At 41.2% G+C, this 17066-nt stretch overlaps 1 protein-coding gene across 1 annotated transcript in view; it reads left to right on the top strand.

Moving 5' to 3' along the window:
• The first annotated feature begins 3718 nt into the window (after positions 1-3718).
• The window catches only part of c15h3orf52 (chromosome 15 C3orf52 homolog), a 31877-nt gene continuing 18529 nt past the window's right edge, over positions 3719-17066 (top strand). The window contains exons 1-2 of the mRNA XM_066699921.1: positions 3719-4094; positions 10930-11025. Coding sequence (XP_066556018.1) covers positions 4014-4094; positions 10930-11025 — 177 coding nt within the window. The 5' untranslated portion in view covers positions 3719-4013. The remainder of the gene's footprint in view (positions 4095-10929; positions 11026-17066) is intronic.

Genomic DNA, 17066 nt, shown 5'->3' on the forward strand with positions numbered 1-17066 from the left:
GATGCAGGTGGAGGCTGTGGAGGTGGAGGTGAATTCAAACGCATAGCAGGGGATGCTGTTTTAAGCGAATTTAAATAAGCCTTCTTACTTAAGTAAGCAGTTATTCTTTCTGTGAGTGTTTAGGTGAGCTTCATGCCTGAACCATCACTTTGATTAATTGACTCACTGCACTATTGATTTGAATGGCAATCAACTTAATGTATGCAGAGGAGATATATATTTCCAAGGGTTTTTTCTCTGTACATATATGAAGTGTTAAAAGACATCCAGTGTTCAGATAGACTTGCAAGTGCATGTCGGTGTTGTTGATGTCACTGTCTGCAGTTTGCTGTTCAGTTGCTCAGACACCTTACCTCTTGAGAAACACGTGGGATGATTCTGTTGCTCTCAAGCCACAATAATGGCTGAACACAGTGGACACAATGACCTATACACGTGGTGCATCACGCAGCATCTCATGACTGCACCAGACCTGAGAATGACAGCATTTGTTCTAACTGGTTGCACACAAATGAAAGAGTCCTTTGCTTCACAAAACACCTTTAATGATTATTTGAGAAAAGCTGTAATAGTTTTTATGAGTAAGCGGAAGGTGGTGGGGGGTTGTTCCCTGCAAATTGTTTCCCTGATGTGAATGACAAAGTAGCATAACGATTAATGTATAATAGCTAAGATATCTAAATGTATAGATTTCTCACAAGAAGCCTGAGGTGTCAGGAATCCACACCAAAAAGTGTGAGTACAGACATGTTGCTTTTAAGGAAACATTAATACTGCTTTATCAGAATTTTAATACTGCTGCTAATAAATGTGCTTGTAAAGTTCAGGACACCTCTGAATTGTTTTCCTATACAAATCCACTAAATGCTCTCTATATAAATGAACATAAGCGTAGGCACATTAAAATACAGTAAAGGATTAGCTAGCTGCCCATGGCTATGTTAAATTTAACATTGGATGTACTACAGTTGGAAATCCTCATGCACTGTACTACACACACTAACTCACCACCTGCTGTCCGATACAAGCAAAGAGATGTCAGTTATCGGTTTGATTGTTAACTTTCCCTCCCAAAGTGAATTAGAGCAACCCATCCATCCAGACCCCATTCTCAGTGATTGCTTCACAATATACAGGTATAAGAGTCTCAGACCAATGCTTAGTGGATGTTAGTTTCACTTTGATTTTGATTGTATTATGTAATTCTATTTTCACATGATTTTACTAGGCACGTTTAAATCTGAGCTCGCCTCTTCGTTCCCCATGTAGTGCAAAGAGGTTTAATCAATCTAAAAGATAATAGATCATATTCAGAATGATTCAAAACCCCTTGTTTGTCCCAGAAAGGAGTGGCCACTTCCTAAACAGTGCATGTGAGAGGATGCATGAAAGACATGCAAAACAGTGAGTAGAGGAAAAAAAATAGAAATGCTATACATCCTCACTGCCTGCACTCTCCTGCACTGACCACTGGTTATTTGTTTTGTGAGATATGTGTATTTTATGTATTTTAACTTTTAACTTTTTAGCAATAGAAATTAAAATAACTAAATACTATCCATCTGGCTGCTCTCTCCCACATCATTACACGCACAAATTCCTTTCCCTAGCCCCCCCACCAGGGTGCCGGTGCTTCACAGGGTAACGGTAAGACCCCCTCTGCCCCACCCATGCTCAGGCGGAAGACAGGGCAGACCCTGGTTGGGCAGCAGTCCATTGCAGGGCAGCATTAGAACAACCCACTGTACCCAAGGTATTAAACCTCTCAACTAGCTGATGTCTTTGTGTGACCTACATATGTTTATATGTTAAAACTGATGTTTTTCTGAATGTAATAGAAATCCTCATGTTGAAATTCCTTTCAAAAAGCTCTGATTTTTACAGTTTGGCTAAGAACTCTTAACTATGATGTACAATTCGAGGGAAGGCCTACACTGTAAGAAATTGATATAAATGTACCTGTATAGTACTGTATTGCTCACAGTAAAATACTTTGTGCACAGATTTCTGTGATGCCCACATTCTCCGATAAGGAAGCAAGTATTTACAGTAACTTTAAAATATTTTATCTCGGAAATCCAGTTGTTTTACACAGATATATGGATGGTGGTTAGTGTCAAAACTCAGCATAATATTTTACTAAAATACCTAGGCTTGATCACTGATCACAATAATCTTTGAAAGTAAAATTTGAAAACATTTGAGTCGGAACTATCATTGACAGCTTGCTGGCCACTGTGAGGATTGTTCAGACTTGCATACTGGTGTAATACCACTGCCAATATAAGCATGGAAGTAGACCAATATACACATCTACATGTGTTATGAGATATCAAGCAGTTTTTTGTAGCATGACGTCTTTTGACCATAGTACTTAGAAGCTAATTCACATGAGTGTAATATATGAAAATTGCTCAATCACAAAGTACATTTTAGTATTTTTCCTCATGCCACAGGAATGACACATATGGGTATTGTGGAAGTTTGTAGTTTTGAATCCTGGGCAACCCAAGTTTATACTATGGTTGACATTTTCTGATAAAAAGCGTTAAGTCGAACATAACACTTGCTGTCAAAGGGGAAAAGACAGAATTGAGTGTATGATTCCAAAACCTATTCAACACAAATAACCCAGTGTCTTTAAGCAGATTATACAGTAGTTTACATAGATAATTACATAGATCTGCAATTTAAATAGTATACACATTGTTACTGTAATTTACAGTGATACTTTGTAAACATACAATTATTCCATATTCCATATTTTTCTTCCTCCAGGAAATACCAATATCCCAAGGCGGAATTAAATAAAATTTGCAGAGATTATGCTTGTGTAGTTGTTAATCTGTGTTGTAAACATAACTATGCACAGTCAAATGTACTCGATCTAATTGCCATCATTGTAATTATCTCACTGGCTGTGTAGAATGTTTTCATCTGATTTCCTTTTTGGCTTTTAAATGTTATCATTGGTAACAAAAATAAGTTGCTTGGGGAAACATATTAAAGATAATATTGGTCATATTTCACAGTGACATACAAAACAAGGCATACTGGCTACACAGCTGAAACCATTTTATCAATCGACCTGTTCCGTTTTATTTGTTCCCTTTGCAATGAGTTGCCACAGGGTGCTTTATAATGGTACATTTCAAAGGCTTTTCTTTTCCCATTTGTCATTTTTGCAAAGGTGACACACATTCCCTATATTTCTGGTTTATTATATAGGTATAAAAAGCAATTTTTACATCAAAAATATCATAGTAAATTAAAATTACACATACTGAATGAACGACCCATATTCCTCTTCCAGGGGGACAGCTGGCATGAACCAATGCCAGTGTTTGTGAAGCACAAATTTCAATGACATCACAACAGCTGGAAAGGGTTATCAGTATTTGTAAGGGATATTTATCCACCAGTCCCACCTCTCTCTGTCGTTGTGTTTTCCTGTTTTGGTTTTATATATTTAAACAGATATTAGTTCACCACACGCTCATTTTTTTCGGAAAGCCCCCTGACACGTATTCGGGTTATTAGAGCCGAAGTGTCATTAGGTTTGAATAAGTGCCCTCAGATTACAGTTGTGCCCACATTGTATATGGGGAATCAACACGTCTTTCACGCAACACTTCCAATGACTCAATAAGTTTCGCTGTTTGTAATGCACGTCCCACACACAGCGAGGGGCGGTCCAGTTCAACACCGCCCAGCATTGTGAGTGCACTACAGCAGGATTGCGTAACGACGGGACACGTCCCACGCCGCAGCACCTGGACTCCAGTCACTCGGTCAGTGTTAGTGGAGACTGTGCGTGAAGAGGACCGGACAGGCCATTGCGGACAGCAGGGCAGTGAGCTCTCGGGCTGTCCAAACAGAGCCTGAACATCCACCGCAAACTTTCCCTTTCGAAGACGCTGGGTGTTGCTGAGACGGACACTGCTTTTCCTTATTGCTCTCTTCCGGGTGTCGGTGGCATTCCCTGCAGTCCCGGGACACTTTCACAGGCAGACATGAGCGCCGAGGGCATCGAGCTGCAGCCCCTGGCACAGGCCACTCCGCTGCAGGTCAACGTGCGCATCGCCAGCGAGGAGGTAGGGGCATCCATACTCTGTCTGCTTTTGTCTAGCTTTTTTGTTTTTCTGTTTTTTTGGTAACTCAATCCCCGGCATCCCGTATAAATGAAAATGAGACTGGGAATTGTTTTATTATTATTATTATTATTATTATTATTATTATTATTATTATGTAGGTGTAAGCTTGACCAAGGAAAGATTTCCACGGGGAAATGCGAAAAGGTCTCAGCTCTGACTCCATTCCCAATTTAAATGGCACCTACTTCTGTCACCTGCTGTCTTTGCTGTCCAGCGCACACCTGGTGGGTCCAGTCAATACTGGAAGTCTGTATCGCACTGAATTACAGAATACTTTCTTTCAATCAAATAGTATTATGATTTCACAGATTAATACTTTCTGGGGACACATTGTTAACATTTCCCCAGACTTAATACTTGTGTGACTTGTGTAATTCGCCTTTACTTAATAAGGGCCTCTTCCAATAACTACTACTACTACTACTACTACTACTACTACTACTACTACTACTACTACTACTACTACAACTACTACTACTACTACTACTACTACTACTAATAATAATAGATACTACTCAGCTATAGCCTACCAAGAGTATGGTTTATTTACTGTAAAGTTATGATTCATGTGTGTAATCTCTTTATGATATGAGATACTGTGCGTATTTTAAAGCACGCTGTCTGTGCCCTGCTCTGTACTGTGTCAATCCTCGAACCAGAGCCGGGACAGCAATGTGACACTGACAGGCACATCATGGGAGCAATTTATTCTCATGTCTATTATTAATATCATAATTGCATTTGAAGCCATATATAAAACATACCAGTAAACTTACCACATATTCCTGTATAGACTAATTAATTAATTTAGTAGCGGTTTTATTTAAAAGTACAAGGCTTTGTCTGTCAGTATTAACTCTTAGAGGCCTAATTAGCCAGCACTCACATTCTGAAGCCGTTAAGCCCATGCTCTTTTCTCTCTGTGGTAATGTAGTCAAAAAGGATGGGATATCTAGTAGTACTTTTTACCTCCTTCTTTCTACTTCTTCTAAATGTTATTGGCCTTGTTTTGGAATTTAAATATGCATTTGGTTTTCTTGTTTGTGAAATTACTGTTTGCTTGTCAGTTTCAAGATGTGCCTGCATGATGAAACCTGGTTTTCGTTTAGCTCACTGTGGTATTTGTGGCTTTAAATTCAGAATTTGAACCTTTGAACGTTTCCCAGAAACCAATTTCCCCCCCTCCCCTTGCTCATTTCTGCTTAAAAAGATCACCCATTGTCTGCATTGATTTTAAACACTTATATTCTGCTGTATTCGTTGAAGGGGTAAATATCATGTTTCTGAAACTGCAGGGACTATGCAGCTGACCCTTTTAAGGCCATGATATTTTAACCTCTTCCAGCAAACTTTGTACATGGGAATTGTCCCGCTGTGGGCTTTCCCCTTTTCCAAGGAGTGGTCCTCAAAACAGACATGTTTGTAGTGGGACAAAGCCCTCAGGGCAGGGTGGAGAGGGAGACCAACCTTTCCTTCTGTTTAAGTAGAGTCATTACGGTCACACTGTGCATTAACATACAAATGTTAATCCTGTGCAATGCCTGTTATCTTGCAATATTGTATATTGTTTTTTGAATCACAAAAAACAAAAAAAACATCATCAGTTAATAAATGTTTAAAACTGAACATTTTATAAGAAAGCAAACCTAAAACCTCCAGTATTTCAGTGCACAGAAAAGGCCCAGATAGGATCTATTTTTGGAAATCTAGACGAATAGCTGCTATTTGATCCTGGAATGCTATTCCGATGTTTGTAATATATTCATGCATGTGTAATTTGATGGAAAATAAGTATTTCCTTAAAAATAAATGTTTGCATGAGAATATATTATAGAACGGAGTTCATACTAATTTATTAGAATTCATTGCTTATAAGCTCATTCATAACCCATAAGAACCCCCCCACAAATTCAACACCAAAATTAATAAAAACAGCACCCTCCAGCATTAATTAATCAAAATATTTTGGTTGAATTGACCCGCATTTTTACAGTAATTGCTGTTGGTAATTCAGAAAGTATTTTTCCATTTGTGAAATTTCAGGTTCTCATTATGTATCTTTCAAAATGAACATTCACCTGACTTCAGAACATTGTGAAAGTGAAAGCGATATATATATTAAATAGGACACCAAACTTTTTATTCAATAGAATTAGAACATAAGAACATAAGAAAGTTTACAAACGAGAGGAGGCCATTCGACCCATCGTGCTCGTTTGGTGTCCATTAATATCTAAGTGATCCAAGGATCCTATTGTCATGGTTCTAAGCCCTTACCCTCTCTCTCTCCACTAGAGGCCGCTATCTCCCTGTCTTTCCTTTCCCTTCATTGTTCTTTTCTCGCCTATCAATCACCCTATTAACATTCCGGTCTCCCATGTGTACTGATTCAATCTTCCTCTGTTTCCATTGGCTCTGCACCTTTCTTCCCAGTTCCTGCTCCCCGTCTTAAACCCCTCACTGCCCTCACTCAGGGCGAAGTCTCGCCAGCATTGTCTACGATTCCAAGCCTTGTCTCCTCACTCCTTGATTACCATTTCCTGGCTTTCTGTTTACGATTCCGTCTCGCCTCTGCTTGTCTGTCTGCCTGATCCCACGACCATTGCTTGTTACCTCGACCACGTCTTTGCCTAGCCCATTTGCCTTGTCTGCCAACTCTACGTGAACTGCACCTGGGTCCTAATTCCCTTACCCTGCGGGCCTCCCCCGAGAGACCCTGACACCTATCCAGTCTATTTTTAAATGTTCCCAAACTTTCAGCTTCTACCACATCACACAGCAATATCCTTCTTGAAGTGTGGTGCCCAGAACTGCACACAGTATTCCAGATGAGGTCTAACTAGCGCATTGTACAGTCTTAACATTACTTCCCTTGTTTTAAATTCTACACTTTTGACAATATACCCTAGCATTCTGTTTGCCTTTTTTATTGCTTCCCCACATTGCTTGGATGGAGAAAGTGAGGAGTCCACATAGACTCCTAAGTCTTTCTCATGTGTTACTTCATCTAGATCTGTACCTCCCATAGTGTAATTATAGTGGACATTTTTGTTACCTGTATGTTTACCTTGCACTTGTCCACATTGAATTTCATTTGCCAGGTGTCGGCCCACAACTGAATATTATCCAAGTCCCTCTGAATAGCCTGTGCTGCCAAGATTGTATCTGCTGAGCCACCTATTTTAGTATCATCTGCAAATTTGACAAGTTTGCTAACTATCCCAGAGTCCAGATCATTAATATAGATTAGAAAAAGCAAAGGCCCTAGTACTGATCCCTGTGGAACTCCACTAACAACCTCGCTCCAGTTAGAAGCAACTCCTCTAATCGGCACCCTCTGTTTCCTAGACATCAACCAGTTCATAATCCATCTACTTACATTACCCTGAATGCCTACAGCTTCCAATTTGAGGATCAGTCTTTGGTGTGGAACTTTATCAAAAGCTTTTTGGAAATCTAAGTATATCATATCATATGCTTTCACCTGATCTACAGCTGCAGTTGCATGTTAAAAAAATGCCAATAAATAAGAGAGACATGATCTGCCTCGTCTAAACCCATGTTGACTATCTCCAAGAATATGGTTTTCATTGAGATGCTCCTCTGTTTTCTGTCTAATCATTTTTTCCAACATTTTACAGGTGATGCAAGTGAGACTGATTGGTCTGTAATTTCCTGGTTCAGTTTTGTCCCCTTTCTTGTGGATTGGTATGACATTTGCTGTCTTCCAGTCAGTTGGCACATCCCCTGTTCTAAGTGTCATTTGGAATAATCGAGTTAGCGGCCTATACATAATTTCCCTCATTTCTTTAAGTACTGTTGGAAATATCCCATCTGGCCCAGGGGATTTGTTTGTTTTTAATTCTGCTAGTCCCTATAGTACCTCCTCCTCATTTATCCTGATCTCTCTTAGGGTTTGACTGGACTGATTGTCAACCTGTGGCATGTCATCTGTTTTTTCTTTTGTAAAAACCTTTGTGAAATACTCATTTAGAATATTTGCCACATCTTGTTCGTTTTCCAAGATTTCCCTCCATTTTTGCCCTTTATCTGTTTCACTTCCTCCTTTATTGACCGCATGCTTTTGTAATATTGAAAAAAGCTCTTTGCATTGGTTTTAGCTCCAAGAGCTATGTTTCTTTCTATTTCCCTCTTTGCTTTCCTGATCCCTTTCTTAAGATCTCTTTGCAGCTCAACATATTCTACGTATTTTGTTTCGTCACCATCCCTTTTGTATGCGCTATACAACATTTTCTTTCTCTTTATATTTTTTGCACCTCTATATTAAACCATTTTGGCCAGTGTTTTTTGTTCCTCAATTTGCTAAGTTTTGGTACAAATTGCTCCTGAGCCTCAAGTAGTATATTCTTAAAATATACCCATCCATTTTCAACTGAATCTGTATCCAATGTGCTCCAGTCTACCTCTTCTAAGTGCTGTCTCATACCTTCAAAGGTTTGCTTTTCTAAAATTGTAGACCATTGTTTTAGACTTGGACCTTATTTTTTGAAAGATTGCCTCAAAGCTAACCATATTGTGATCACAATTTGCCATTGGTTCTCTAACTACTGTCCCCCTGACTCTATCTTGGTCATTTGAAAAGATCAAGTCAATACATGCACTCTCTCTGGTTGGTTCCCTGACAAATTGAGTTAGAAAGCAGTCATTTACCATCTCAACCATTTCTATTTCTGCTTCTGTAGTCCCCACTGGGCTTTCCCAGTCTAAGTTTGGGAAATTGAAATCCCCCATTATAACAGCCACATCCTTGCTACATGCAGTCCTGATTACGCTGTACAATGCAGCATCTTTCTGAATATCTGAGTTTGGTGGCCTGTAACACACTCCTACCACTAATCCTCCAGATCTTTTGTTCAAAAGTTTCACCCACAAAGATTCTGTTCCGTTACTGGGATCTAATACAAGTTCTTCTGCCTCAATGTCATTTTTCACATATAATGCTACCCCACCCCCTCTTCGATTTTGCCTGTCTCTCCTAAACTGTGTGTATCCTTCCAACTTGTATTCATCCCCATCATTTTCTGTAAGCCATGTTTCTGTCACTCCTACAACATCATAGTCACACGCCAGCACTGTGGCTTCCAAGTCTAACATCTTGTTCCTTATACTCCTGGCATTGAGGTACAAAACATTTCAGGACTTTCCTACTAGCAGTTTCCCTTGGTTTTCTTTCCTTAGAGAAACATCTCCCATTGTCAGAGCTCCCTGTTGTTTTTACATAGTCTATAATGGACATATAATCCATATCTGTATATATTCTAAACATGAAATCTGCAAATTGCTCAAATAGGTGCATTCGTAGGTGAATGAATCTAGTATTCATGATATCCATTCATTCACTAAGTATAGAAACAATCCATAGGCGATCGTATCATCTGACTGCCATTCCGATTCCTGCATTAGCAAAATCTGCAAAATCCATGTTGTTAAAATAATCTAAGGGAACATTGACAAGTAAAGTGAAGCAGCTGCTTGTACTACCAAAAACCAGTTAACCCACTTTCAAATAAATATTGTAACTGAGCCAAGAAAAACAAATAAGATGGGGAAGACATTTTGAAGATAAAGGTGAAATGTGTTCTAGTTCCATCATATTTAGATTGACTTGACTATTGTTCTGTTTGATTATTGGCTTTCTGAACACACTGAGACATTTAATTATCTGTTTTAATATGAAGACACAGTTGCAAAAGTGGGGTAACATGGTCCCTACTGTTTCTTTTAAAGCCAAAAATTCATACAGTCATAAGTGCATGCTAAGGAAGAAACATTAACTGAAGTGTGCAGAGTGACGGTCTGGTTGGTTCGTTGGGTGTTTGTGTGCTGGTTTAATAAATAGGCCTAACATTCAGCATTTCAGATTTGTATGTGACAGATTTAAAAGTCTTAAAACATGTGCAATTATATAAGATGTCTAAGACTTTGGTACAGCTGTAAATATATACAATCAATTTTGCTGTAGAATAATTATTTCATATATAAACTCTGTATATATAAGCACTTTGTATTGCACTTAAATTTTATAAGTTGCCCTGGATAAGAGTGTCTGCCAATAAATAAATAATAATAATAATAATAATAATAATAATAATAATAATAATAATAATAATAATAATAATAATAATAATAAACTGGAGCTGCTGTGCTACAATGAATAATGATTGCTGCCAGTGCTGGGATTGCTGGAGTATATGAACTGTCTTTCAGATATTACAGTGCCAGTGCTTATATTAAGCTTTGCCAAAGGGGATTTATGCAGACAGAGTTGTTGGTAATTGTTGCTAGAGTTTATATAGAGATGACATGATAGCTACTGAAAAATTATTTCTGTTGGTGCATTGCTTACTTCTTCCATAGCACTTATAACACTTGTCATTGCAACTAGAGTTGGATATGCAGAAACACCTTGACATTACAACCAATACAACAACTTTCTGTTATAGTTAGTCTCTAAAAACACTATCTCCGTTTTCTTTTCCTCTTCCATGAAAAAAGAGAACAGGACACACAATTCCATGACAAAACACCTAGTCTTACGTGGGAGTGAAAGAAAATAATAACCAGTTGATATTGAGGGGTGTTTATTTGACTTTCCTTTATATTGTTGCCAGTTTTTTGCCATTGTGGTGTTGTTTTAAAATAGTCAGGGATAAATCTCAGGGAATTGTGTTCAGTACTATGTTTTCCTTTTTTTGTTGTGTGTGTGTCTTGTGTTTGCTTTTAATCAAATGACATTCAATGTGTAATATTCCAGGGCAGCAGGAGAAATGTGTCCCAGACAGTGAATGAATTGGAGGAAGTCACAGAAGGTAGTCTGTTAGTCTCTAATGGGGAGAATCTGAATGAACAGGTGAGTACATTTTCCACTTTACTTTTCAAACTCCACTAGCTTAGTTTTGTAATCTATGATATACAACATTCACCTCTGTTTGTTTTTGTATTATTTCATAATTCATGGTAGGGTAGGAGACTTTGGGAGCATGTCAATTTGTCCCGCGACAATTCGTCCCTGTTAATTCGTCCCGGCAACAATTCACCCCCACGATAATTGGTCCCAGCGACAATTCATCCCTGCCACAGTTCGTTCCAGCATCAATTCACCCTTATCACAATTCGTCCCCGACAACAATTCGCCCCCATGTCAATCATTATACGTTCTCCACTTGATCATTTGTAACCATGAGTGCATTCACTTATTGTAGAGCCATAGAACACACACATGTGTATATATAGTAAGCATGCTATATACACATATATATATAAATACACACAGACACACAACTATTTTGTATTATTTATTATAATGTATGTTTTTAATTGATACATTAATTTGAGACTATAACCCCAATAATTAAGTTTTATACAGAACAGCTGGCAGCGGGGCTGAAAGGGTACTTCAAATTGGTTTCATGTTAAAGTCATATGGCAGTTGGTACAGAGGATAGAGCATGGCACTGTGAACTTGGTGATCTGGGTTTGAGTACTGATCAGTTATTTTTTTTAAATAATAATTTCCTGGAGTTAAACGGTATCAGAGTATATATATATATTTATGTGTGTATAGCCTGCCTGCTATATACACACATATGTGTGTTGTATGGCTCTACAATAAGTGAATGCTCTCATAGTTACAAATGCTCAAGTGGAGAACGTATAATGATCGGGACGAACTGTTGCAGCAACGAATTGCCGCCGGGGGAGAATTGACAGGGACGAATTGTCGCGGGACGAATTGTCAGGGACGAATTGTCATGGACCCGGAGACTTTGCTAGGGGAAATGTTTTCTGACTGCTGAGATCTGTACCCGAACAAATTCAGTATTATTATATGTAATACAACCCCAATTCTGAAAAAGTTGGGACAGTATGGAAAATGCTAATATTATTATTATTATTATTATTATTATTATTATTATTATTATTATTATTTCTTGGCAGATGCCCTTATCCAGGGCGACTTACAACATAAGTGCAATACAAAGTGCAAGAATACAGTTAAGTACAAGGCATCAATCATTACAAATTCAAATTTACATTAAACAAAGCAATTCAAGATATAATACATTTTACAACTTGCAATTTATACAGTTAAGTACAGTAAGTGCGGACATACATCCTGGAAAGTAAAGCTAAGTACCGTCAAGATGTAAGGTCACAGTCAAGGGTTACGGGAAAAGGAGCAAGGAGGAAATCAATCAATAACGCAAGAAGCATGATAAAATGCTATGAAGTGCTATCTAACGGGGATTAAAAGGACTAATATTACAAGCACTGTCTGAAATGATGTGTCTTGAGTAAGTGCCAGAAGGAGGTCAAAGACTCTGCTGTTTTGACTTCGGTGGGAAGGTTGTTCCACCATTTAGGGGCCAGGGATGAGAAGAAGCGGGCTCTTGAGGAAGGAGAGTGGAGAGGAGGCAGAGTTAGTCTTCTGGCACCGGAAGAGCACATGAGGACTGAGGAGAGGGAGGCTGCCCGAGCACAGCTGAGGGAGTCAGTGACTGCCAGGAGAGCCGTCTCAGTGGAGTGAGCTGTGTGGAAGCCGGATTGCAGAGGATCAAGGAGTGAGTGTTGGGACAGAAAGTCAGAGATCGCCCGCTCGAGAGTCTTTGAGAGGAAGGGGAGTAGGGAGGCAGTTCTAAGGAGAGGTGGCATCAAGGGTTGGTTTCTTGAGGAGTGGGATGACAGCAGCTTGTTTAAATGCATAAGGGAAACAGCCAGAGAGGAGTGAGGAGTTGAAGAGGGAGGAGATGAAGGGGAGTAGATCAGGAGCGGTCGTTTGGAGGAGACAAGAAAGGAGAGGGTCCAGGACACACGTTGTAGGTTTGTGACGTAGGAGGAGAGCGGAAACGTCACAATCTGAGAGAGGTGAGAATGAAGAAAAGGAAGCTTGGTTGGTGGGAGGTTTGGGTGTGACTGTAGAGGAGGGGGAAGAGCTTGCGGATGTCTGCAATCTTGGAGGAGAAGAAGGAGGCAAAATCATCAGCAGTGAGAGATGAGGGAGGAGGATGGGGAGGTGGGGCAAGGAGGGAGGAGAAGGTGGAGTAGAGTTTCCGGGGGTTGTTGACAGTGGATTCAAAGAGTGATTGGAAGTAAGATTTCTTGGCTGAGGTGAGTGAGGAGGAGAATGTAGACAGTAGAGAGGAATAGAATTCGAGGGCAGCTGGGAGTCTGGCCCTTTTCCACTTCTGTTCGGCGGCACGCAGACTAGTTCGGGTTGAGCAGAGAACAGCAGAGATCCAAGGCTGAGGAGGGGAGGGACGGGCAGGATGAGACATGAGAGGACAAAGAGAGTCAAGGGAGGAGGTGAGGGAGGAGAACAAAGAAGAGGTAGCACAATCGACAGATAGATGGGAAAAACAGTCAATGGAAAGTAAGAGAGTGAGGGCAGTGAAAGCAAGGGTGGAGGGGGAGACAGAGCGGAGATTGCGGTGAAAGGTGACAGAGGGAGTGGGTGGAGTGGGGAGGGAGGGGAGGGAAAGGGAGAAGGAGATGAAGTGGTGGTCTGAGATGTCCATGGGTGTCACGGAGAGTGTCGAAGGGGAGCAGCCTCTAGAGAAGATGAGGTCTAGCTGGCGGCCTGCCCTGTGAGTCGGGGGAGACGGGGGAGAGAGAGAAGTTAAAGGAGTGAAGGAGAGGAAGAAATCCGGCACAGTGGGAAGGATTGGAGAGGTGGATGTTGAAGTCTCCCAGGAGGATGGTAGGTGAGGACAGCAAGGGGAGGGATGAGAGAAGAAAGTCGAGTTCATCCAGGAAGGAGGCGAGTGGACCGGGGGGACAGTAGAGAACTAGAAGGAAGAGGTGAGAGGGAGAGGTGATTTCCACTGCATGGAATTCAAAGCTGTGGGTCGTGATAGAGGAGAGAGAAGGGGGGACAGAGAAGAGGAGAGAAGGGGAGAGCAGGTGCCCTGTTCCTCCTCCCCGCCCGGTAAGACGAGGGGAGTGGGACAGGACAAACAGAGAGAATAGGGCAGCAGGGGTGGTTGAGTTGTACGGGGAGATCCATGTCTCGGTGAGAGCGAGGACATCCAGGGAGTGGTGGGAGGTGAAAGCGGAGATGAAGTCGGCCTTGTTGGAAGCTGAGTGGCAGTTCCACAGGGAGTGGAGTAGAGGGGAGGGAGGAGGAGGGGAGAGGCAGAGAGATGAGGTTAGAGGGATTAGGGAAGCAATGGTGTGCAGGTGCACGCTGAGAAGACGGAGAAAGCAGGACGGGAATCGGAGAGAGCTCCTCGCTGGAGTCCCACAGCTAGAGTCCCTGCCCTTTGGAGATGGGGCCCTTTGGAAGGGGGGCACTGAAGGCTGTTGGCGCTGACTGCTGGCGCAGAGGTCCAGGGGGCTGTTAAATACTTCACCTGTAACTAATGACACAAGGCTGTCAGGATGGCCCTCCCCCCACGCAGGACTGCTAATAGCACAATTAATGGCCGCTTTATATCTGAATAATCTTACAAAGACCGAGCTGGACACACGCAGTTACACTGAACAATAGCTCATAGTAATTCTAAATAAATGCTAAATTATAACAGCCTACAATGTAATGCTTCTGATTTACAGAAAGGGCATGTCGAGTGCGCTACGTAAGTTGCTAAATTAACTAACAAACAGTTGCTGCTCTTACTACAATACAAGTGCAAGATATACAATTCTTAGCTAAACAAGTAACCACATTAACAATCAATGTAACTCTTAACTAAACTAAGAAACACGAGAGAAAATTATACCTAACTGCGGCGAGTTAGGCGACTCTTCAGCTGTGCTACTCTTCAGCTTTAGTAGCTTGCCCAAGTGTCCAAAGAGGAGTGATTTGTAAATGTACTTTGACTTGTATTTAAACAAAAGATGTATCAAGACAAGGTATTTGATGTTATCTTTCAAGTCGGAAGCACTGCCCAAGGGGGAGGGGTTTCTGCATACTTCCGCGGGAACCCGATCGAAACGTCACTCTATCAAAGCTGCCATTGGCCCCTGCACTCGTCACTTAGAACAGGTCCCTTCGCACTTCCTGTTCTATAAAACGTGACGTCAGCGCAGGTTCGTCCTCTTTTGCCTCTTAGCTTGACTCAGGAACGTAAGCTCTCTGTGTCTGTGTTTGTAATAAACATTCAAACTGCATATTTTGGCTGGCTAGCTCACTTCATAGTGTTGTTCACCACCGTTTTCGCTAAACATCGTCTCTGTCTTGTGTGTGTTTAGTTATTATTGATAGCTAATCCCGATTCTGTCCTGTCCGCGCACCGTGGTCCGGCTGCGCTTTCGGTTGCAGTTTCATTCTCAAGAAGAGCCTTTTAAAAATAATAGTCGTGGTTATATGTGCTATATACACTCACCTAAAGGATTATTAGGAACACCATACTAATACTGTGTTTGACCCCCTTTCGCCTTCAGAACTGCCTTAATTCTACGTGGCATTGATTCAACAAGGTGCTGAAAGCATTCTTTAGAAATGTTGGCCCATATTGATAGGATAGCATCTTGCAGTTGATGGAGATTTGTGGGATGCACATCCAGGGCACGAAGCTCCCGTTCCACCACATCCCAAAGATGCTCTATTGGGTTGAGATCTGGTGACTGTGGGGGCCAGTTTAGTACAGTGAACTCATTGTCATGTTCAAGAAACCAATTTGAAATGATTCGACCTTTGTGACATAGTGCATTATCCTGCTGGAAGTTGCCATCAGAGGATGGGTACATGGTGGTCATAAAGGGATGGACATGGTCAGAAACAATGCTCAGGTAGGCCGTGGCATTTAAACGATGCCCAGTTGGCACTAAGGGGCCTAATGTGTGCCAAGAAAACATCCCCCACACCATTACACCACCACCACTAGCCTGCACAGTGGTAACAAGGCATGATGGATCCATGTTCTCATTCTGTTTACGCCAAATTCTGACTCTACCATCTGAATGTCTCAACAGAAATCGAGACTCATCAGACCAGGCAACATTTTTCCAGTCTTCAACTGTCTAATTTTGGTGAGCTTGTGCAAATTGTAGCCTCTTTTTCCTATTTGTAGTGGAGATGAGTGGTACCCGGTGGGGTCTTCTGCTGTTGTAGCCCATCCGCCTCAAGGTTGTACGTGTTGTGGCTTCACAAATGCTTTGCTGCATACCTCGGTTGTAACGAGTGGTTATTTCAGTCAAAGTTGCTCTTCTATCAGCTTGAATCAGTCGGCCCATTCTCCTCTGACCTCTAGCATCAACAAGGCATTTTCGCCCACAGGACTGCCGCATACTGGATGTTTTTCCCTTTTCACACCATTCTTTGTAAACCCTAGAAATGGTTGTGCGTGAAAATCCCAGTAACTGAGCAGATTGTGAAATACTCAGAGCGGCCCGTCTGGCACCAACAACCATGCCACGCTCAAAATTGCTTAAATCACCTTTCTTTCCCATTCAGACATTCAGTTTGGAGTTCAGGAGATTGTCTTGACCAGGACCACACCCCTAAATGCATTGAAGCAACTGCCATGTGATTGGTTGGTTAGATAATTGCATTAATGAGAAATTGAACAGGTGTTCCTAATAATCCTTTAGGTGAGTGTATAAGGAGCCTCCAAAAAAGCCTAGTCCTTCAAGAGCAAGGATTTGCCGAGGCTCGCCAATCTGCCAACAGATGCGTCAGCGAATAATCCAACACAGACAAATTGTTAGGATTTTGGGCATTTCACCTTCTACAGTGCACAATATAATTAAAAGATTCAAGGAATCCGGTAAAATCTCGGTGCATAAACGGCAAGGCCGAAAACCACTTCTGAATGCGCGTGATCTCCAATCCCTCAGACGTCACTGTCTTAAAAACCATCATGAGTCTGTAATGGATATCCTGACATGGGCTCGGGAATACTTTGGTAACCTTTGTCAGTCAACACCATTCGCCGCTGCATCCACAGATGC

This window comes from Amia ocellicauda, chromosome 3 (assembly GCF_036373705.1).
Source record: "Amia ocellicauda isolate fAmiCal2 chromosome 3, fAmiCal2.hap1, whole genome shotgun sequence".
In the NCBI taxonomy this organism is placed as follows: domain Eukaryota; kingdom Metazoa; phylum Chordata; class Actinopteri; order Amiiformes; family Amiidae; genus Amia; species Amia ocellicauda.